General features: G+C 34.7%; 3 protein-coding genes and 2 pseudogenes across 7 annotated transcripts in view; 4 read left to right on the top strand and 1 right to left on the bottom strand.

The window, feature by feature from the left end:
* The first annotated feature begins 11,247 nt into the window (after nt 1-11,247).
* On the top strand, nt 11,248-13,220 carry LOC118681917 (trypsin-1-like; annotated as a pseudogene).
* Nucleotides 13,221-14,390: 1,170 nt separating this feature from the next.
* LOC118682016 (serine protease snake-like) overlaps nt 14,391-24,822 on the top strand; it is a 255,238-nt gene continuing 244,806 nt past the window's right edge. For both annotated transcript variants that reach the window (XM_070111624.1, XM_070111622.1), the window contains exon 1: nt 14,391-14,480. In XM_070111624.1, coding sequence (XP_069967725.1) covers nt 14,417-14,480 — 64 coding nt within the window. In that variant the 5' untranslated portion in view covers nt 14,391-14,416. The remainder of the gene's footprint in view (nt 14,481-24,822) is intronic.
* LOC106616490 (serine protease snake) lies at nt 14,625-17,086 on the top strand (the record flags this gene model as incomplete). Its single annotated transcript, XM_070111308.1, has 7 exons — nt 14,625-14,787; nt 15,760-15,836; nt 15,903-16,024; nt 16,088-16,240; nt 16,299-16,393; nt 16,453-16,613; nt 16,709-17,086. Coding segments are annotated over 7 exons (942 nt in total), but the record flags the coding sequence as incomplete, so codon positions are not given.
* LOC138855688 (serine protease snake-like) lies at nt 18,946-21,503 on the top strand (annotated as a pseudogene).
* Nucleotides 23,334-24,822, bottom strand: part of LOC118680212 (serine-rich adhesin for platelets-like) — a 169,316-nt gene continuing 167,827 nt past the window's right edge. For all 4 annotated transcript variants that reach the window (XM_070111094.1, XM_070111095.1, XM_070111092.1 and 1 more), the window contains one exon: nt 23,334-24,125. The gene's annotated coding sequence lies outside the window, so the exon portion shown is untranslated. The remainder of the gene's footprint in view (nt 24,126-24,822) is intronic.

The following is a 24,822-nucleotide window of genomic DNA, read 5'->3' as shown; positions in this document are numbered from 1 at the left end:
AAAGCCGATGAACTGAAGGTTATCTTGAAACATAAACAGGGTGGACTTAGCAAGGTACACCCAAATCATGATTATATTAACCTTAAGTTATCGATTATTTTCGATTATTTGAATAAAACTTTTAACTTATTCGAAATCACTACATAAATTTTACCACTGAAGTGAGTTGTTGATACACTCTTAATTTATTTAAGACACTTTTTTCCAATTAACCAATGCTTACAAATGTTTATAATTATATGTAAGCCGGCGCGCTTGTTTAAAAGTTTTTGTAAAGACCTAAACGCATATGGAAAATATCTCCAAATTGATCGCGAGAATTCCTTAAACACGCAGTATCGCTTTTAAATAAGTCCGTTTGATTATGCAGACTTCGAGTGAAGACAACGCATCCAACACCTTTTTGTGCAACAACAACATTCACACCGCATATAAAACGACTTTTCACCAAACTATGGCACATACAACTTAACTTGGTGAGGAGCAGTTGCGGTTGTAAGCGTAATGAAGTAATTGACAAATGCATTAGATGGAAGTGACATGACAGACGGATAACCAGTATTTGTCAACGACTAGAAGAAATGTCATTAAAATGAAAACATAAACAGGCAACATCATAGTACGTACAAAACCACACATACACAAAAATACTTAAAATCAAACGACAACAAACCGCTACGTTTATGAAAGAGTATGAAATGAAAATACACATACAAATACAAATACAAAAGGTTGATGTTGAAGAAGGCAAATACATATGAAAATTTATTTAAAAAAAAAATGGCTGTCAACTTGGATGAAAACATTTCATAGACTGATGTGCTCCTACATACATACAGTTATATGCAATTTAGCGAACATATACAAGTCCCATTCGATAAATACGACGAAATGCGCCAGCAAACACGATGCCGTCGATATCAACTATATTTGTAAAAGTGGCAATTCTTCCACAAAGTGATCATGTGAGCCGCGTGTGACAACGAAAATTTCAACAGACATTGTCAAACCTCCGATTATACTTTTGACATGAAAGATTACATCATAAAATTCAGCACTCGTTCGTTAGTTGAAGTAGTCAAGTCGCACATCACAATTGCTGAGTTGGGACAAGCACGTTTTAAAAATGAAATTAGCTTTTTTTACGTGAACTACTTTTTAAACAAACTTAAGAAATGTCAAGAAGAAAAATGAAAATTCCATGGATGAAATTGCGTCTTTATGTTACTTGGACAAAAATTCCTGATCGAAACCCATGCACCTATTGTCTAGTCGAGAGGCCATGAGCCCCAATAAGTACATGACTTATATAGAATCTATCTTCTATAAGTGACGACCTCAATTAGCCAAAATCTAGTGAGTGTTAAATTTTCGAATTTAAAACACAATTTGTGACAATATAGTCAACAAAAATTGATTTGAGCCCCAGATACATAGATAGAAGTAGATTTAAGCCAGCACTGTGACCTAAGATCTATTGAGGTCTCCCCTCTGTCAAATAGGCGAAGCACTCTGATAAATTCCAGGATCCTGCTGGACATTATTGAGGCGATGTGATCCCTATTCAGATATATAGATTCAGAAACCTTCAACCTGCATCTACAGACTGCTGCGCGTCTAAAATCAGGTGATCAGAAGTTTCTGGCTCTATGTTTCAGATCAATATACACCAACCATCTTCATACATAATTCTCATTAAAGTATCCGACGATCTAAAATTATATCTGACTACAAAACCAATTTTAAGCCGAATATATTTTTTATGTAATGCTATGGATCAACATTGCATTTCCAGTAAGTGTTTTTATCAAATATGTTATGAAACTTCGACCAGATTTCACTCTCTTTATGTGTTGCAGTAAATATTATAATATCACTGATGATTGATTATCACTAACCAATAAACTGTTGATATTTTCATTGAGCCTCGAAATTCCGGTCGAAGATATGTTTTTTGAGCGAGCGAAACTCAAGAAAAAATACTTCACCGTAGAAGTTTCATCATAAAAAAATTGATCAAAGCTTTCAATCAAGCATCATCATGCTTTATGTCTTATTGGGGTTAAGGGTACTAAACTACTTGGATAACCAAACACGATAAATTAATAAAAATTTATTTTGGATATAATAGTTTTTACCATATTTTATAATTCGTACAAATAGTTTTTGTGTCCTGAAGGTTTGAGTGTGGAAAGGTAAGCAAAAGAAGCTTTTTAAAATATCTTTTGCGTAAAGAATAAAAATTTGGTTTTTCAATCCTTCATTTGCTTGTAGAAAAAATTAAAATGGAGCTTACATCTCTACATTCATACAACATATCTTCTTCTCCAAACATCAAAAAATGTATGCTTTAACATATTCAGTGCATATGCGTTTATCGAATGTGCCTCGTATTTGCACGAATAAATGAGTCAAGTTTACATTGGAATATCAATGAAGTGGCAACTGCTGCGAGCGAACCGCAGACGCGAGATGACACCAAACAATGTAAAATCTTAATACAAAACGCATGCAATAAAATGCAATTCTATGGCCGCTATTACACCGTCACAGATATGCGGCATTGATAGCCTTCTTTTTCGCTGCCATTGGTTGTTGCTGTTCGTTGTTGTTGCCGTTTGGTTTTGATTGGTTTAGTTGGCTGTTGGCTGGACGTTAAGTTGGCTGGTGGCTAAGCTCACTAACGGCTTGTTGCTACTATGTATTGTTACTATTAATGGTGTTGTTGTATTTACTGTTGTTGTTGTTATGGCAATGTCAATTGCAATGCCGCCAACTGTCAGTGCCGCCACCGCTGACAAGTGAATCTGTTTAAATAAAAACGAAAGTTGTAGTGCGTTACGAGCACGGACCAACGGTCGGACGATCGGTTGCACAAAAGTACCGTGCCAACAACAATAAGCAAATGAAAAAAATGCAATTTGTGGACATGACGACAAACGAGAATGAAAGTTCGTAGCTCGCACATCAGAAAGTGACAGATGAAAGAAAGCACCAGCTGGACTGTTGCTAGCAACCAAGACAAAAACAACCCCAACAACAACAACAGAGAACACTGTGCATAACGCTTGTAGTAACTGACAAGGCAATAAACGCTCAAAAACGCGCCGCTTGGTTGGCATGCAACAAAACAATAACAATATGAAGGCACTACAAACACATAAAAGCGTAGTCAAGAAGCGACAACAGCGAACAGCAACAGCGGAAACATCAATTGTGTGATATATTTGTTTATGTGTGTGTTTATTTGGTCAACAGCTTAGGTAATGGACGCATCAATTAAAAGTATGGCAATGTACCTGAGACCCGTTGCTATTACTCCACAAACCATATTGACTTCACTCACTGCTAAGCGTCCACGCGCATTTGTCTGTCTGTCTGTCCGTCCGAATTCTTCAAACTAAAACAATACTGATTTAAGACTTCGTAATCTTTATCGTCTCAATTGGGCCGATGACGGCTGAATTTGTCATTTTCTCTTTGTGAGCGGTTTCTTCTTATTTTGGTTGCACCAGTTCTTGCAGAAGCGACCGAGAAGAACTTCAATTCCACCTTTCCTTGTATGAGCGGATTTCACCAATAAGAGGTTTCTAACATCCCTTTAACGTGAAACTACTTCAAGATACTCAATAATGTTCAGTAAACCAGAGAACACTTAAATTCTTCTCTAACTATTTAACTGCTGTATCTTAGGTATACATATATCGATCTCCTAAAGTGAATTTTCGTTCTAAAAGTTCCCCACATAGATAACTTGATCCCTCTGTTTCGCGACAATATTTTACCATATTCTGATACTGTTATTACATAGGTTCCCCTCTACCTCCTGTTCACATGGCTCCATTTCACTTCTTTCATTATCATTTCAAACGAAAGCAACAATTGCCTACAATCTACCAACATACCCGTTTAACGAGATTTTAACAAGGAAGTTGGTTGAAGGCAGCAACTCTAACCGGCAGCATATGACTGCAACTTCATTTTCTTCAGCTTTGGTACCCTGTTTCAGCTTTGGTACCCTCCAACAACATATGGAAATGTGGTGCGAATTTCTAGCGAAAGATGGACAATTTGTTTATGGAGACATGAACATCTATATAAATAAGATTATTTTTCCTACAACAATAGAACTCTTCTTCCAAGGGACCAAGTGTAAAAAAACAATTTCCTTCATGGAAACTTAAAAAGCAGTAGTCACACAAATCTTAGCTTCCATTCGTCCACTTGACTTTTCCAAACCTGAGTCATACATACGAATTAGATGCTATAACCAACATAACGGCAGGATTTTAGTTCCATGAGCTTTTTATCATAAGGTTTGCCGTAAGGTTTATATAGCACCCTATTCCAATGTATAATTTCTTGAAGAATCTTTCTCTCTAACATCTCAGTTTCTGCACCTAACATTATACTGACCATAATGAGAACTTACAATATATTACCATTGCCATCGCATGACACTTCTTCCAAACACTTCTATATGACTGACGTACTCAGTCCAAATAGCACTCAGTGGTAATTTACAAGGAAACTTCGTGTATTAGTGCATATAGTCCTGGAAAACTACGGAATAAGTGTTCTATGAATCTAACAGTGCATAATGAAATTAAGTTTTGCCTGAGCAGTCTCAATTAATCGAAAATGAACCTGAAAACCCCTTCTCTATAATATGAAGGAAGAAAGGCACATGCTCAGAGAATCACTTCAATCGCAATAACAGACGCAATAGACAAATTATTAGTTACCCAAAGTAAAGTTACATAGTATAGTTTTGGAGATCTCGTATCTTGCATTAAAATTGTACCAGCTTACAGATAAGTGATGCGTAAAATTTATTTCGTTCAAAAGTTGTCGTCAAGTAAGAAGTCCTTTGTTTTGGACATTTGAAGAATACCATTCATCTTCTGAAATTGCTGGCATCTCAACAACATAAATACAGGGGCCTCAATTATCGATTTGGGAACACTTCTCAAGTATTCTGAGAAATAATTTTCTTTATGTTTTAAAGAATGTAATTTCTAAAATCACTGCCTCAACGCAGCTGTCTGTGCAACAAGTAGCTGACGCTATTTTACAATCGTTTCCACATTAACCCGAATCCAATCGATTTTTGCACACACTTTTACCAACAAAAATGCATAGCGCATGTCGATAAGCATTTAAAACTGAAATTAATGTTGAAAGAGGAAGAAGCGACAGCAATAACAACAACAACAACAACGCCAACTACTAAACGCATTTAATAATCGCAGATAAATTGGAAGAAACCTGTTGCGCAGACAAAACGGTTATCGCCAAAAGGCAAGCAAAGCCACCGACGCATTCATTACAAACATACTCGCCCACAAACAAGGTTGGAGTATACTGCTGAGGTGGCAGTTACATGGCAGCACAGTTCAAATGCAGTTGTTCGCCTGGAAGTGGCTTGGAAGTGGCAAAGTTTAGTGGAGTGCATGTTTAAGACACGTTAAACAATGATTTAGTGCCAATAAATAAGTTTAAACATTTATTAACGATAATTAATGTTTCGGTAATTTCGCAGCAAACTTTGCTAAAGCATGCAGCATACACCGTTGCATTCACAATCATGTGATGGTTGCCACATCCGCGAAGCAGTGCGTGGCGTTCGCAGGTGAAAAGTGAAACTCCAATTATGTGCCACAATGGAGAGTACAACGTTTTGGCGTTGCCCACAAGTAAGGTGCTGTCTTAAATCTTTCAACGGCGACAGACGCCACCAACACCACGCTATAGTCAAGGTGCCACGGAGTTGCACGCGAACAGAGTTATACACATTTTGTTGGCTTGTACTGGCAATTGTAGTTCGCTTATCAGCATTACCGATTTACATACAAACACATTGACATATCTATGTACATACGGTAAATTGGACTATTTCTGCCCAGAAAAAGTGCCACCCAAATTAAAATGGTTACGCTGGAGTATTAACACCTTGTGCAACAAATCGTTATTTTAAACAGCAACTTCGGGTTCAAGAAATATAGGGTGGTTTTTAGAGGTATACATTTTATTTCTAATAAAACACAGAAGTGTTCAATATTTGGCTTTAATAGATCGCAAATTAAGCTCATTGTTGAAAATTATTGAACAATTAAAAACTTTCGTACATATATATCATAACAATAGATGATATATTGGGTGTATGCATTAATTCGTGCGGTTTTCTAAGAGAGGGCTCTACTAGTATTATTTCGCGTCGTATTCATCTGTGGCTATATTCATTTCAAAGGTACTGCCATTTCGCGTCGTTTTCAGTAGATATAAATTGTTTGAGCGTGAACACGAATTAATGCATACACCCAATAATAAACCATATTTTTAATAGATACAATAGATGACATCATTCCACCAATACTTAGAGACTGAAAAATCGGATAAGCAGCTCGCATAATCAAGTAAGCAAAGAATATACTTGTAAATTGTTTATACCACTTTAAAAACGTATCCACATTCTCTTCCAACACTCTCCTTCAATGAATTAAACTGCACAAATTTGTTTCTCTTACGCAACTACTTTAAGCTTTCCAATTCCGGAATTATCTGGATTTTGGTACACGAATATATATTTTTCCGACTGGGTGTAATACAACTTTAGGTCTTGTGGTTGTTGGTTATACATATGTATATATAACAAGCTTTGTGTGATCCAGCACAATCGTCATATATTTTAATTGTGTCTTATAGATTCGTGAATTTATGTTAATCTCCTTATTATAGTAATCACATAATATTTTTTATGGCTATGCGACATTAATGATTGCTAAATTGCTTAATGCTGATATGTTGCTGTTATTTCTTTTGTGTTTCTAGCTTTAAATGGGTCAGTAAGAGGGATCATACTAGAATGATTTTTTTTCAATGTATTTGCATTTCTAAGTAGATGGTACTTAGTGCTCAGAAGCTAAGTAGTTTCAAATAAAATTAGCAAGTTTATAAATACAGAAATAAATTTGAAAAGAAACCCATATCACTTATCACATAAAATAGATAGCATTGGAACACACACAGACATGTATTGAGTGGCAAAATTAACAAGAAAAACCGTTAAATTCGGTTGCACTGAACCTTTAATACCTTTCACAAATACAAAGGTTTCTTACAAGAAATTTATTTCGATCTAATTTCGTGAAGATACCGCGTCAAATAAAACATACACACATACATATATATTTAATTAGATAAGTAAGATTTCTAAATAGGATATAAGGATAAGCCAATATATAATATAATAAAATTAAAAGATCTTTATTATTCCCCCGCCAATGGTAAGAATTTAAAGATTCTTCATTTAGATTAAACAGTCCCAATCCAGTGAGGACCGTACATCATTACTGGTGACGAGCGCTGGGTTCATGAACATGACGTCGATACTGTTCAACACTCTATGGAATGGCGCTCCAAAAATGAGCCGAACCCGAAAAAACCAGGTCAAAGTCGGTCAAAAATTAAAGTGATGCTATTCCTTTGATTACCTTTTTTTGTTTTTGAAACTAAAAAATACGCTTCAGGCAACGCGCTATCAATCCGTTGAAGCATTGAAGGGGGTGAAGACCCTCCCACTTGAGTATTTTGAAGCCGATAATAGAGAATTGTATTAAAATATGTGAAAATGTTGTTGTTTTTTTATCAGTCCGGACCAAATGCATGGATTTCATGATCTCAGATTATGTGCATGATGCTGTAATATCTGGGACAATGTGTGAATGTATATAATATTAAATCAACTGAATAAATTGGAAACTCTTCATAATCCTACCACTTCCTGGAGTATATCATATTCAATTGCATGCGAATTAAGGTCTTCCTTACTCACTTTTTGGATAGATGTACATCCAAAATTAACTTTTACATATGTACCATTTATACATAGTTACATACACATAAACTTACATCGGACAGCAACTGGCAGTTAGTTATCTCTTGAATGCAGTAAAAGTGAGGAATGTGAGCGATGAATTGCGAAAGTTACTATAACTCAGATTTGTTATAGTATCTTTATGTGGGCAAAATACTTGGAAAAAACACACAACAAACACCAAAAAGTAGTGATAAATAATGGAGATCGAAAGTGTCGAAGAAAATTGTCAGGCCAATCACTTCATAACTAAAGTATTCACCACACACACATACATACACATACATAAATATGCCAAAGTGTGTTCCTCAATAACAAGCGACGATTTTCGTATTTTCATTAGAAAAACAGAAAAAAATAAGTTAAAATAAAAATATAGGTGAAGAAATAAAAAAATCGTACCCACACTGAAATAGTGACCGCAACGCGATCGCGGACAACAAACACTTTCGCTGCATTTGCATTTGACTTTGGCGTCGTGTAATTGAGAAAAGTGAAAAATCGCCGAGAGCTATGTAGCACACAAGCGATTAATATGCAACATCAGCGACAATTGTTTGCAACAAGGACACACACACATGCGCAGAAGCACGCTTACAGTGAAATAGGCGTTTTACACCTTCAAATAAGTCTAAGTATGGACTCGTCTAAGTGTGTATGTGCAATTGATGCGCCTCGTATAATGGCACTCGGTCAGTGGAGCAGTGTTGCTGTGCGCTGTCAAGCTGCAATAACTTCAGTAAATAATGATGTTGTCAAGGAAAATGGGCTTGTTGATATTTTGTATGAGAAAAGTGTGGCGGAAAATGCCGATGAAGTCATGCAACTCCTAAAACTTAACAAGCTCCGAAATGGAACTGACTTCGAGCAATTCGCTTGAACTTGATGAAGGAAAATGTTGTTCAATTCATCTATTTTCATCCGCCTATGACTGTAATAGCTTCTTAATTCGACGAAACACGCTTTCCATGAAGGAATTGCTTCGGGTTTCTAAAGAGATAGTAGTCGGTAGGAGCCAAATCTGGTGAATATGGTGGTTTTATCCAGCTGATCCAAAAGGCTGCAATAATATTCAGAATTGATTTTTTTCCTTTTCTACCAATAATCAATCAACAAAATTCCTTTAGCGTCCCAAAAAACTGATGCCATAGCCTTCTTTGCTGATCGTTGTGACTTCACCTGCTTTAAAGCTGAACAGCCAGCTTCAGTCCACTGTAAACGTTCTTCTTTCAATTAAGGATAATGGTGGTAGGTCCAAGTCTTATCCGTAGTTATAAAACGACGCCAGAAATCGGTTTTATTCTGCTCAAAACTCTCAAAATTATGCTTGTTTTCGATCCAGTTTTTGTTGAATTGTTAACGTGTGCGGCACTAATTTTCTTAACAGCTTTTTCATATGTAATTCTTCATGTAAAATATGAAGTACTCGTTCGTCTAGCACTTGCTCAATGATTTCTGGTGTGGTTGCGGTTTTTGGTTGTCCTTCGCGTGGATCGATCGGCTCCAAGCCTAATACGACGAAAAAACGCCCAAAATTCAAATGACTTGTAACTTTGCATGTGTTCTCACGAGAAATGTACCAACTTGAGAAAAAAAATTTGGTGCTATTTCTTGGTGAGCAGTGCTCAATTTTCAGCAACCTGTAGATATTTCCGAAATATTCAACGAGCTTTATTATTTGTCGTAGTCGATTTCTACAATATTTATCTTTTAAAAAACCATGATGGTGTTACATTTACTGTTATATTTTTCTATTATCCTTATACTCAATGTGCTTTTGTTGCCGTGCCAAAAAAATAGAAGCATGGAATAAATGTATCAGTTATAGGCGTTATTTAGTGGATCGTAAGTATATAATCTGTAACTATTCAAAGAGAATTGCATGTAGAAATTTCTTCGCGAACTGTTGCACGTCGGCTTGTAGAAAACAATCTCTTCGGAAGTTTGTACGGGAAAGTTCCAATATTGACAAAAAAGACAGCAAAACAATCGGATTTCTTTTGCTTCCATTAATTGGATCGGTGAAGACAATACAAAAAAGTGGAATAAATTCCTTGGGTGGATTAATCTAAATAAATATGGTAGGTTGCGATGGAAATGCTTGGGTTCGATGTTTAAAGAATGCTGAAATGAATCCTCGGTACACCACAAAACTTTCAAGCATGGAGGTGATAATATCATGATAAGGGGATGTTTTTCGTGGTACGTGATGCATGGGAGATAGTAAAGTCAAAGTTGGGACTTATTGAACCACGAAGTAGGGAGGACCTATAGGAAAAAGTCCACGAGGTTTGGTATTCAATACCGAATTCAGTCTGTAAAGCTCTAGTGAAATCTATGCCGGAAAGGTGCACTGCCATACTCGCAAATAAAGGTTTTGCAACAAAAATACTTATTTGCAACTTATATGCATTTTTAGTTATAATAGTTTACGAGTTTTGGTTCTATGATTCTATTTTATTGTCAATTGAAGTTCCTGACAGTTCCTTCAAATGTTATCTGCTGATTATAATTAAATTTATTTTAAGTTATATTTGCTTTTGAAATGTTTAAAATAAGTTTTATTACTTAAAAAAATAATTGTTTTCTCCTAAGAACTGTGGTAACACTTTTTTTCCAATATTTGTGAAGAAAATTGTGTTTCTATTTTATTGTCAGTAACTGTATGTATATGGAAGTACAAAAAATTACGATATGAATTAATAAAATTAATAATTAATAAAAACAACTCTTAACAAAATTTGATTTTCAAAGAAAATGACTAAAGCTTGAATAAGCTTAATATACTTGTATTTATATACGTGCTTTAAAATCAAAACCGGTATCGCAATATTCTCACAATATTCACAATTACATATCATAAAGCTTTGAAAAACTGTAGAATGTATTTACATACATAACTATAAATTGGATGTGGAATTTGTTCATACAGTAAACTAAATGTATCTTAATCAAAAGTTCGGCCGAGCATCTGTTCAAGTTGTCATCGTAGAAGCTAGTTATATCCGCTGGCTGTTGAATATTTTCAATAAATTTACTGATGTAAAAAGATCTCCGAGGTTTCGCATTTTCTGACGAGATCAAGACGAAATATATCGTCATTCGAAAGAACTTTTTTTTATGATTTTACCCTTTACTTAGATCACACTGTTGCGTAGAATCGAAGCAAGATTACATTCTATACAGTGTGCCAGAATTGAGGGATATTTCATCAGACCTAACCACTTCTAAATTTTCCAAGTATTTTAAACATTTTGGCTCAATATCATGTTAATGGGTCTACGCTAATTGAATCCCCACAAATCAAATAATGGCTTCCGTCCATCCAATTAAAATTAATTAGAGAGACAAAACTTGGTTTGGAATTGTATATGTCAAAAAATAGATTACTATCTTTTGAGTCCGAAACGTCTAAATTAATTTAGTGAAGTTTACGAAATCTAACGAATACACCCCAATGAATTGAAATATACACATTTTCCAATGCCAACACTAAGAAGACTATGAATCGCAATTGCAATATAAAGAGTTGCAAACTTTTTATCTATCAATAACTGCCTAACAGCCCACTGTTCCTGACTCAGATGTGTTCTAAGTCAAAGTATATAACCTCAGAAACTTGCATTCAAGCAATAACTTTCGCACGAACCGGTCAAACTGACGCTGAAATACTACAAATAAAATTATGTGGCCGGGAAGTATTAGTAAATATCAACTTTTCTACGCCACTACATTGATAGTGCTTGCGATAAGTAGTAATACATATTCATTTTGCATTACTTACATAATTATAACCGAACGCTGCTCTTTCTTGAGTTTTTTACTACCAATCAGCTGATGCTTGCTATCAGGAACAATATTGCCTAACGCCACTCAACTACAGCGGACGCTATGTGGAAGATGAGATTTATGCACTACATTAAAAAGAGAGAAATGATAATATCAAGGAACTGTTGATTCTTTTTTATATCTTTCAGTATGCACATACAATCATTTACTACGACGTTTCATCATACATGGCGTACTAGTCAAAGACAACGAATTTCCTTTTATGGTAGGTATGAGACTAGTATGTGCGGAAGGAGTAATAAAGTGGTGATCATGCGAGATGATATTATTTAGAGCATATATTTAAAGTTTTACAAAATTTTTTTTTTCCAGGCTGCTTTGGGTTGGCGCGTTAAGAACGAAACTACTGGAAACACGACTATAGTTTACAAATGTGGGGGCACTTTATACGATCGCGGTTATGTAATCACTGCTGCGCATTGTCTCTATCATTCGAGGTACGAAAATTATTTATTATTATATGAAAGAAAAACGAGCTTTTTATTTACTATTAAATATTAGTGATCTACCTGTGGTAGTACGTCCCGGTGGCTTCGCTTTGAATGATACTGAGGCTTGGGACTTGGAAATCGAAGAAGTTATAGAGCATCCCAATTATGATTATCCAAATGTATACAATGACATTGCAATTATACGCCTAAGGACACTATTTAAGTTAGAGGATGCTTTTTTAAAATAATTTATTGAATAGATACAAATTTAATATTTTTATGACCAAAAAGTGGAAACCCGTTTCATGATGAGCCGGCATGTCTTTGGGGTGATCCGGGCTCCGCGCATAATGTTACAGCCATGGGCTACGGGAACACTAAATTTGGTGGGTATTAAAAATTTCTATTAGTGGAACCCTTCACCCTGTATATTAACCGTAAGCAGCTGGCGTATCCTCCCCCTTATTGATGAAAACGAATTTATTAACAATTGAGAACAGCGAGTGCCAATTACACTATGAGCCAGACAGCGGTGTGCTGAGTGATGGCATTCTATCGACGCAGATATGCGCGAAGGATCATGAGAAATTGCGTGACACATGTCAGGTGGGATTACAAGCTATTATTCTTTATTTGAAATTAAATTTATTTAATTTTCATTACTGCAACAGGGTGAATCAGGTGGACCAATTATTAAATTTAGCAAACAGACAGATCTTAATCCCATGTCTTATGTTGTTGGCATCACTTCCTTTGGCATCGGCTGTGGCACCGGCATGCCTGGTGTTTATACGCGTATTTCTGAATATATTGATTGGATTGAAAATGTTACCTATCGATCTGTGCCAATGTGAAAAAGGAATTATAAAATAAAGAAATTTCAAGCAGCTAAAACGGAGTTAAAAAATAACCTTAAGAGGGAAATGGATTGAAATCACTTTCCCAATTTTGTATATCATAATTTTTCTACTTACATTTCATTGAAAATATATTGTAATACCTATATACAAGTATGAGCACAAGCTACAGAAATTTTGGCAATAAATTTGGTTTTATGGATCATATGGAAACGTTTTTCAAAATAGACTACATTGGCAACACAAACGGAGGTTATTAATGTTTCTGGAATGAATATTGTTGTGGCTTGGTTATTTAGCATTGGCCATGATTTGAATACTTCATATCATTCATAGTCTAAAAATAAAATGTTCAGCATATTCTAGAGAATTCATTAGTTCCTTTCTAAACGCAAATGAAATTAGTTCTTAATTGCAATTTTTTTCAAAAAACATCGTCGATACCAACTACCATTTAAAGACCAAATCGACAGACGTAGAAATAACTACAAGCATAGTTGTATAGTTGTTTTATTTTTCATAATTTAAAAAAAAATCTACAAAAAAATAAGATTTTTTTAAATACATTTTTTTATTATAATCGTCCAAATAAACTTAAAATTTCAGACAATTGTGCAAAAATGCCGTATTGGATTAATTATTTGGAATAGGATGTTTGAACAGGATAATGATTTTAAGTACTAGTTTCGATTCATAAAAGTTTGAACTATAACAAAATATATTAATAATCTTGAGTATTCTCCACAGACATAAAAATGGAGTTTAAATAATGTGATTTTATGAAAAGTAGTAAATAGTAGTTGCCGCGATTATACCGGCAAATAGGAGAAGATTTTTGAATTCGAATGTGCTATAATCAAACTTTTTATACGGTGCCTTGTAAACGTGGCATATAAGATGAAAAGAAACGAAATTATATTCATAAATTTTAAATATCCTGGTTTCAAATATGTAAAAACTACTGGTTCTTCAAGTAGAAATCATTTCATAAATAAAATTAGATATTTTTCATTTAAAAGGCTTCTCCCGCGTTTTCCATTACCTTTACATATTTACATCAACAGCCTGAAATCTTTACTCGTATACCTTCGAAACGAACAACAAATTTTCACACAGTGTATAGAGAAACAAATACTTCTTGAGAAAAACAACACACAAAAATTTCAATAAAAAAATAATAATAATTAAGATAATTATGAATGCATTTCTTTCGTATGAAACCTGTTAGCAAACTGTTCTCAAGCGTTTTCGAAGCTTAAAGGCGTTACTCACTTGTTTTTATCTGTACATTTTTTAACAGCAATTGTTTTCGATTAGTAGCTTAATGTTTGCCAGCAGCATTGAATTCTCACATTCAAGTTTTGTTTTCACTCGCAGTCAGTCAGTTGTAGAAGTTGGAGAAGATGCTGCGCTTGGGCAATTATTCAAAACCTATCATTTTTGGCATCAATTATTGGTTGATATTGGGTAAATGGATTACTTTTCATTTTTATATATACAAGTATGTATATAAAAAAAATTATAAATATTATATAAGTTTAATAATATAAGGTAACTAGCGCATTTATTAAAAGACTTTTCTAATTTTTTAATACTTTTATTAACAGTTGTTCACCGAAAAACTTTAAAGGATATTATTACACACCTGAGGGATTTCAAACCCTTACTGATAGTCAGAAAAACAATTGTGAGGGTAATTGTGTTGATAATAACGTGACGCTGATTTGTTGCACAATCAATACTCGACCCCAAAAATATCGCTTACTATATCAATGTATGTATATATGTATGTTTTGCATATCATATTTTTTAATTTATTTAATACCATCTGATCAAATACGACCCGGACTTGTACATATAAACTGCTTCCACGAACTTTTTTAATCTTCGTGTGAAGTTTGATATCCACCGCTGTTAGTTTACGACGCGAAAAATTTGTCAGGCAATTTTTACCGTGAAAAAAATTTACAATCAAATTGAATTGTGTGTTTTCAATGGAATCACGGCTACGGAATTCTTTGAAATGTTGCAGAAGTGTTATCGGCAGTCTACTTTATCACAAACACAAATATTTGAGTGACGCAAAGCATTCAATGAATGTCGTAAAGTCATCGAAAATTTGTCTCAGCGAGTTGTCCCTTCACCTCTCTTAATAACGAAAAACTCGCGAAAGTGTAAAAGAAATAGTTCTTGAAAATTATCATGCTGCCAACAGAGAAATAGCAGAGGGTCTCAACTTCTCTAATGGATCGACTCTACACATATTGGTTAATGTTTTGGGTATAAAGCGTGTCATTGCTGCACTCAAACCAAAAGACCTGAATCTTTTGCAAAAACGACGTCGACGAGAGATCGCAAAAGTGACAAGTTGGTGACCATCAATCACAGAATTACTGGTGATGAGAAGTAGATTTAGAGAGAAGTAGTAGTAGAAGGTTTCTATTAACATGTGTCAGTTCGGGTCAAATTTGATCGGGTGGTATATATTTTATAAATAATACAAATAACTATCGAAATATATTAATATTGATTTGCGGAATTTCGAAAAATTATTTCTTAGATGTTTGCCACATTATTAAAAAATTTAATAAATCAAACTAAGTTGACTAAAAATTCACGGAAATTTTAAAAATATTTGGTCTATAAGAGTACTTGATTCCTTTAAATTATTTTATTGAATTACAGAGTTAATATATGTTTGAAATTTCTATGAATTGAAATAGTAATTTAATAATCAAACCAACAGCATGCATAGACGCTCATTTACCGTATGGATTGGTTACATTTGGTGTAGTGGCTAAACCAAATGAGTTTCCATTTATGGTAAGCTCGATTTTAAAACATTCATTTGTAAATATTTTATCAAAATTTTGTTTCCTTAAATGAGAGGCTGCCTTGGGTTGGCGTATCACCAAAGAGGATGGTACAGAGAGCATAGCTTATAGGTGTGGTGCAACTTTGATCGGCAGGAGACACTTGCTAACAGCGGCCCACTGTTTCTATCACTCTAGGTAGACTGTAGAAATTTTATTTTTTCAATTTTCTTTTAACTTCCTTTTCTAATTACTTCTCAGTGATCTGCCAGTTGTGGTGCGTCCAGGTGGTTTCGACCTTAATAGCACCACAGCGATTGATTATGATATCGACCAGATTATTGAACATCCCAACTACATATATCCTGGTCTATATAATGACATAGCAATTGTTCGTATAGTGAAAGTATTTCTGTGAGTGCATTTATAGATATTTTGAAGAATATTGACTACAGAGATTACTGAATTGCAGTAGCTACACATCGATTGTTGCTAGAGCATGTGTATGGTATAAGCCACTGGCTGAGCAGGAAGTCACTGCTATAGGCTATGGCAATACGCAGTTTGGTAAGGAACGGATAAAGTGGCCAAGTTTTTATTCAATTTTATATTTTTGCATCTTCCAGCTGGTACCTCATCACCACTCTTAATGAAAACTAGTTTATCGACCATATCCAATGAGGAGTGTAATCAACATTATGAACAAGATGATGAAGTGCTCAGCTCGGGTGTAGTCTCTACACAATTATGCGCAAAAGATTATGAAAAGCTGCGTGATACTTGTCAGGTAATATAAAAATCAACTCTTTCTAATATATGGTATATAATATATCACATGCCACCATTTTCCGTTAATTATATTTACAAAAACTCATTTTCCAGGGCGATTCTGGTGGTCCTTTGATTGTGTGTGAAAAAATCGACGGTTACAGTCGTATGGCTTATATTGTGGGTATTACGTCGTTTGGTATTGGCTGTGGCACAGGTACCCCGGGCATTTATACACGTATTTCTGAATATTTTGATTGGATTGAGGAAACAATTTATAACTAAACCAACATTTAGGTAGAAATATATGCATTGACAAAGTTATATTTTATCTAATATTAATTAATTTTATATATAAGACTAAGAGAGCTTTAAGACACCCCTAATGCTTGATATATTTTCCGGCTTAAAAAAAATCTGGCGGCAACTGACACATCTATATACTGAATTTATTGTATCTACTAATAAGTGAGCTATACTGAGAATAATTTGTACTTAAATGGGGCAAATCTTAACTCGAGAATCCTTTGAATGAAAAAGTTTCAGTTAAAAAGCAAAATAGTCATAATAGGTTTGTATTTTAACTGCTAACTATTGCTAGCTAACAAAGTTTTTGCTGGCAAAGCGTTTCTTAACCCAAAAAACTAACAAAAGAGGGGACAAGTTGAGAGCGTAAAAGGCTGAGGAGAAAATATCTACTTCCATATGCAGAAACAGCTGTTAAAGCACATGTGATCAAGCGATATTTGACGCATTTGCTTTGATTTTGTTTATTTTGAATTGTAAAAATAAAAATTCTTTTGATTGATTTTCAAGTGTTGATATGAAGTGATTGTAAGAATCCACATTTAGATATTTTCTTGCTAGTTTCTGTTAGTTTTAGTAAAGCTTTTTCGCTATTTCGATCTTTGTGCGACTAGCCGTCAATTTTGTTATTCATGATAGTTAGCAGCTACTAACAGTTAAGATATAAAGCTAATGAAATAATCTTCAATAGTAATGATATACTCATACCTAAACTAAGCTTACCTGCTATAGCATAGTGCACAGTAGATCGATGAACAATGCAACAACAACTTCAAAAAAAGAAGTGTAATAAAACGGTCTTATTATATCGAAGTTCGTAGCACCCAGTAGGAAATATTGAAGACGCTATAAAATAACTATATAAATTATCAGCGTGACGAGTTGAGCCGAGTTAGCCATTTTCGTCTGTTTGTCTGAGATATCCATCTGAAATTTTACATACGTCCTTTTTTCTTCAAGAAGATACTCATTTGATCTGCCGATATCGGACCACTATAGTATGGTTTAAAGCTACCATACAAACCGGTCGATCAAAATCAATCCCTTGTAGGGAAATCATTTTTATTTGACAAAATATTTTTTCGAATTTTGGATTGGATTAGTTTCCAAGGCAACGCTGTAATCTACGAGTATATTGTTCAGATCGGACCACTATAGCATATATCTGCCATACTAACTGGCGGTTTAAAATAAAAATAAATATATTTTTATACCCTTTTATGCCGTAAGAAATGCACCTGTGAAGGGTATTATAGATCCGGTGAAACCGAAGTTAAAGTTTTTTCTTATTTTTAATTAAAATAAATAAATAATTGCTTGATATCTTTTATATTCTTTGATTATTTGAAATTTTTGTTATTATTTTGATTTTCTGGTTAGTCAAATTGTTATTTGTTCTTATCAGTGTTGCGAACACGTGTGCACGTATGTATGATTATATGTAAGCAAACATGCTTCAACAACATCTTCTTCTAACGAAGAACCCCAAGTCTTCAGAACAAGTTTAGTCATCCTTGCGGTCAGATGCGCTGCGCTCGTTTGAAGTTCAGGTAAAAGGCGAAGGAAAAACGCTTGCAAAATGTATAGGCCAACGCCTTTTACACAGCTTTTCAGCTTACTAGCAGTTGCACAATTGCTACTTATAAGTAAATATAAAATATAAAATTTAATTTTTTTAAATCGTTTTCATTTATTATATAAGTTTTTAATAAAAAATGGTACACATTTCACTTAGCAATGGCCTGCCACGAAGATCAGCCTTGTTTAACACCACGAAACCGGCTTGGCAGCTATATAACACGCGCTAATTACCTCAAGTTGACTAAGGAGTTGCAAGATTTATGTTTGGGTGTATGCAGTTACAATGGAACAACACGATTTTTGTATTGCCCCTCACTAGATGAGCCCTCAGACAAAAGAATATCGCAAATTCGTGAGTGTTATAAGTAAATGTGTAAATAAAAAGTGCAAACATTGCAATAAAATTGACGTACTTACTTGTTTGTTTGCTTAAATCATTATAATTCCACCTTCTCATTACAAAATGTGAGCGAGATCACCGCAAATTCTCCTTTATATTCATAACAAATGGCAAGCTTGCAAAGAAAAATGAATTTCCGTTTATGGTGAGTAGCTTTCATACATACATACAAATAAAAAAAATGTTTAAAATTTACATTTTTGTTGAGTCCGCCTTTATAGGCTGCCATAGGTTGGCGCTCTACATTTGGCAGCAGTGACATTACATACAGATGTGGTGGCGCTTTAATCACCAGTCGGCACTTGCTAGCGGCGGCACATTGCCTTTATCATTCAGAGTAAGTAGAGATATATAACGGTAAATTAAAAGCAAATATTTGAACTCTCTACATTTCAGTGAATCACCACAATCGGGTGCGCCTAGGTGGTTTCGATTTAGACGATACTGCGGCGAGGGACATTGAAATCGATCAAATCCACATACATCCAGGGTATCATTATCCGGGTGTTTAGAATGACATTGCAATTATACTTTTGAAGGAGGAATATTAGTAAGTAGAACATCACTCCGAATTTCGTAGTACTAAAGTCTAATGTGATTACAGTGTCGGGAGATCCAGTAACTCTGGACCAGCATGTTTGTGGGCAAAACCACTACAGGTGGCAAACGTTACGGCTATCGGTTATGGTAATACACAATTTGGTGAGTAAGGAATATAAAAATTATTTTTCTATCTTTTTAGAGAGAGCTTAAAATTAAATTAAATACAACACTTTATACTCACCATTTGGTAAATTTCATATATGTTAATAATAATAAATCTGACTACTCTATCTCCTTTTCCGCCTATTCAGCCAGTTTATCGTCGTCCAAATTAATGAAGGCAGACCTGAGTATTCTACCAAATAAAAAATGCGCCGAATATTATGAAGAAGATGGCATTATATATTCACAGTTATGTGCAAATGACCCGGTAAAGAGGGGCAATACATGTCAAGTGAGTTGAAAATATGTGGAAGAGGTGATATTTTTAAAAAATGTTTGCTCAGTTGGTTTTATTTTTCGAAAGTTTTTTTATCTAATTTTTCTTTTAATATGTCGCGCATATTTTTGTTTGTGCAATTATTTTGTATTACTTCATTTTATCTAATTGTTATCTATATGTACGTGAATATCATATATTGAAAATACACTTCCCACAGGGTGACTCGGGCGGTCCGAATATATTGTACCGTAATATCGGCAAGATCTATTTTGATGTACCCTACATAGTTGGTATCATCTCTTTCGGCATTGGTTGCGGTACTGGAGCACCAGGCGTGTACACGCTAATCGCCAGCTATATAGACTGGATTTAGAAAGTTGTCTACTATTAAATATGTTTCATTTGGTTAATAGTATAAGCGAATAAATATTGAGTTTCCACTTTTAAATCTAATTATTTTATAAAAATAAATAAACATAAATACTGGAAAATGATATGTAAAACATAGAAAGAAAATAGAAACATAAAAATATATATGTATGTTTTTATATTACTTGTACCCCTTAATGTAAGCCACATTTTGCTGAAACAAATCTTCGAAAATAACTTTAAGTAAACAAACCCTTGGTTAGCTTGTTAATGGAACGTTTTATTGGCTTGTTTGGCATAGTAGATTGTTATCCAAGGCAGCGCTACAATCTCCGAACAAATTGTTTAATTCGGACCACTAAAGCATATAGCTGACATTCAAACTGACCGATCAAAATCAGTATACACTTCTTCATAAAAAAAAAAAATTTTGCCTTCACCAAATTCGATCTTCGAAAAATGTTCAGTAAGCAAACTAAGGTATCTGCTCGTATATGGCAGATTCGCCTTTTCATGGACTCGGATTTTCTTATAGATTGTGCAACCTTTAAGCATGAGAACATAAAATTTTTACAAAATTAAACTCCAACTCAAATGCGCATACCTTTCCGTCTCTTTATACTAGTTTTTAAACTTGTGGTTGCTAGTATAAAAAAATTCTTGGAAACCAGCAATTACTGCACTCAGCTTGCTCTAAATGTCGGAACAAGTTTAGTCATCCTTGTGTACACACGCTTACCGTTTGACATTCTGGCAGGAATCTGTATAAATATGCAATCTTTTATTTTGCGGGCGTTATTGGCTTAATTGTCGTACACCTCTCAATTTTCGGTAATTGGAAAATTTCTATAAAAGTTTTATTTTGCGAATCCTGCAGTGAATATGTAATTTTTATGACCCCACAGTGATGGGCTGCTACGAATATCACAGCTGCTTAACCACACGAAACCGGCTTGGTGTCTATGTAACACGCAATGTCTACCATCAGATGCCTAAGGAATCGTAAGACATGTTTGATATACGCTTGAGGGAGCCATATTAGTAGGGTTTTGTTGAAATACGTTCCAAATGGAGCGAACACTTAGATTGAGAGGAAAACGGCATTCCTAATGTTTTTAACAGAGATTTATATTGTTAAAAAATATACCCAAATATAATTTTTTTAGTGCCGAGAGTTTCAACAACACTGGTCCGGCTTGCACTTAGGCACTACCCTTGTTTGCAGCAAATGTTACAGCTTTCGGCTATGGAAGTACAAGATTTGGTGAGAAAAAAACTAAACCATGACTATCAGAAAACAAGAGAACACTTCTCTAACAACGATTTTAAAATTTTTGGCTAAAATGTATAACACCACACCACCGTGCGGATTTTAAAGTAGTAAATAATTAAATTTATACTTACTTAGTTAGTATGTATACTTTCCCATACTTAGCTGGTTTAGCATCGGACACCTTAATGAAGACGAACCTAACTATTTTGACGAATGAAGAATGCGGTAAATACTATGAGCAAGATGACGATTTGCTTTATCGTGGCATTATTCATTCGGAGTTGTGTGCAAATGATACAGTTGGAATGAGCGATACTTCTCAGGTGAGGAAATAACCTTGAAAGATGTGCTCTGCGAATTCAAATATTTTGATTGCTGAAAAGTTATTTTTTTGTTTGTTGAAATTTCATTTTATCGTTGAATATTTTGAAACAAATATTTGTTTTTTCTTAAAACCGCAGGAAGACTCTGGCGGACCCATTTTAATGTACCGTACTGGTGATGAGAATTACTTTTACGAAATGCCGTACGTGGCAATGGTTGCGGTTCTGGGGTGCCGGGGGTGTACACACGTGTCGCCAGCTATATACACTGGATTAAGAAAATCGTATACTGAGAAAATAAGCAAAAAATGTAACTGATGAAACGCAATAATTTTCCAATAAAAATTATAACCTAAAAGTTCAATGAAAACCAACCTAAAATATTTTCATTTCTGGCGCTTACATAAGAGCTTTTTCCTATACAGTTATTTCATATTTTTTTGCTTTTTGAAATTTTGCTTAAAGGTTGGTTAAATTTGAAATTTCCGCATAAATGACGGCATGTTTTGACAAACTCTACCCACTAGTCGCCAAACTACTTGTGGTGTGATGTCACCGCAAAACAGCTGGAGGCGCTGATAGTTCCAAATAGTGCATAGATGCGGTGTAACAGAGGTCAAATGTTATGCCAAACATGTGACGCGCCTGCGCACAACTATGTTACCAGACGCCTCGAAATACACACATACATTTAAATACAGCTTTTATTGGCTAGACGAACAATTTTTGCTCTGGGCACTAATCGCAGCTCAATTATTAGAATTGCCAATGAGGAGTGAGTGCAGTTATTTACATACATATATATGTATATGTATTGTACTCATGTGCACGAAGGAGAAATGTATCAGCTGTGACGTGGTCGCATCAACGCCTTTACGCAACACGAGTCGCCGCTGATAAGGTGGGCATTGTGGCGTCGCTACCTTAGTCATACCACAGAAAATGTGCCAAACACTTTCGCTTTATTGTTGTTGCAGCGGGCTATCATGCACCGAATTAACATAATCGTGATACAGCAGGCACGCCGCGTGTATAAAATAAAATAATACAAATTGAGTGAAACACCCACACACACATACATGAATACTTATACTTGTATGTAAGCATATGTGGCAGCTTGGGCAGGAGATGTTACAAAGAAAGCGAATTGCACGTCGACGCCACCTAAAATCAGTGCTCTCACACACACGCGCATGCTATTTTAGATGTATGTATGTATGCGTTGCTGCGGTTGCGGTCAAATAAATAGCAAATTTTCCTGCCGGCGGGCATATAATACTTACTATGTGCAGTATGTGCCACATTAATACATATGCATGATGCGTTGCCTAATTCAATCGCTGCAAATTTTCGTGGTTACTGTTATATGGACTGTATTTTTCTCTGCATTTATGCTTCTTCTTCATATCAAACCACTTTTTCAATGCAAAGTTTGTTTTTTATCCTTTCATATTGCAGCTTTTGTTCTTGTTGTTGTTGTTTTATCAGTAAAAATGCATCAATTTGGTTTTTATAAAATTTTTTTGGTTTTGTATATATTTTTATGTTCTAAATAAATAAGAAATTATATTAGTTTAGTTGATTTTCTTATCGTTTTTGTTGTTTTTATATTGCTGCTAAGCTTGAGTGTTGTATAGTTTACCATTTACACCGGCCTATTTTCAAATTTCAATTTAATGTCGTATGTCTGGAGCAAATACTTATGCAACAGGAGTGTTATATCTTATAATTTTTTTAATGGGGAGCATTGTAGTGGAAGTAAGCGAACTCGGTTGGTCGAGCAACTGAATGTAATATATATAATTGCACTCCAAATATTCAAAACTGGTTGAGCGCTGTTTCTAATTTTTTTTCTGACCGACGCTTTCTTTTGGTTTTGCTGCTCATGCAACGTTTGTAAAGCGCAATGTGGCTCTTTACATTGCCTTTTAAGTATTAACAATACTCAATTTATTGGCGCTACAAACACACCCACACACGCGCACATGCGCTCACAACAGTTTGTTGCGCGCTCTCTTTGTTTCAATTACAATTGCCCTAACCGCTTTTCAAACTTTTATTACAATTAAAGTTATATTCCTTACTATCATTATTGTTGATTTTTTCGGGTTACTTTTTCTTTCTTTTATGCGTATATCTATATCAAAAAAAGAACTCTTTATTCCTCTAGCTCGCGCACGCTGTTTTATAGCCCGCCTTATGTAAATTTCCGCATTTAAGAAACCACTTTACGATAAGAATGGATTTGACGACGATGCTGCTTCCGGGGTCATCCAAGGCATATTGTTGTTGTTCTGAAAGGAGATGGAAAACCGTTTAATTGTCTAGTACCTTGAAATTTTACTGTATAATAAACAGAAAAATTTATAAAAAGGAAATAAATTTTTTGCAATAAGAAATATTTACTTTTATACATAATAACGCTAAAAATATATAATATAATATACATACACACTAAATCCGTTGTTAGTTTAGTAGGGCACCGCAATTGTCATGCATATTTCTTTTTTAGCTCAGATGTTCTCAAATGTTAGTTTGTTTGCTACAATTTCTTAAGTTATTTCCAAGTAAGTGATTCTATGCATCTAACGACACTACTCTAACGACACTACTCTACTTGTTAGACAATAAAATAACGCTGCTACTTATAAACAACACATCAAAATGTTTCATTAAACCAAAGACGGTTCTAAAACGTTTCGAATTAATTTTTCTTTGTAGCATGCGATTAATTTGTTTAAAGCGTTTATTAAGTTTCATTTGCAAATAGCGAGTAGCTTGCCGTGGTACAGGGCCTTACGTCGCATTCTCGGCATATCCCAACAGTTCTGAGGAGTGCTGTATAGCACCTCTCACACGGGTAGGCAGAAGCCGCATGCGTGCGGCAACCAAGAGCTCGCCATGTCGACAACAAACAAATAACATAAACAACCGAAAAAACCGATACCACAACAAATTAAACAACAAGGCAATAACAGCAGCGAACGGACA

Source organism: Bactrocera oleae, chromosome 6 (assembly GCF_042242935.1).
Source record: "Bactrocera oleae isolate idBacOlea1 chromosome 6, idBacOlea1, whole genome shotgun sequence".
Lineage (NCBI taxonomy): Eukaryota > Metazoa > Arthropoda > Insecta > Diptera > Tephritidae > Bactrocera > Bactrocera oleae.
The sequence above is the reverse complement of the archived record's forward strand: the minus strand, read 5'-3'. Positions and strand labels throughout refer to the sequence as shown.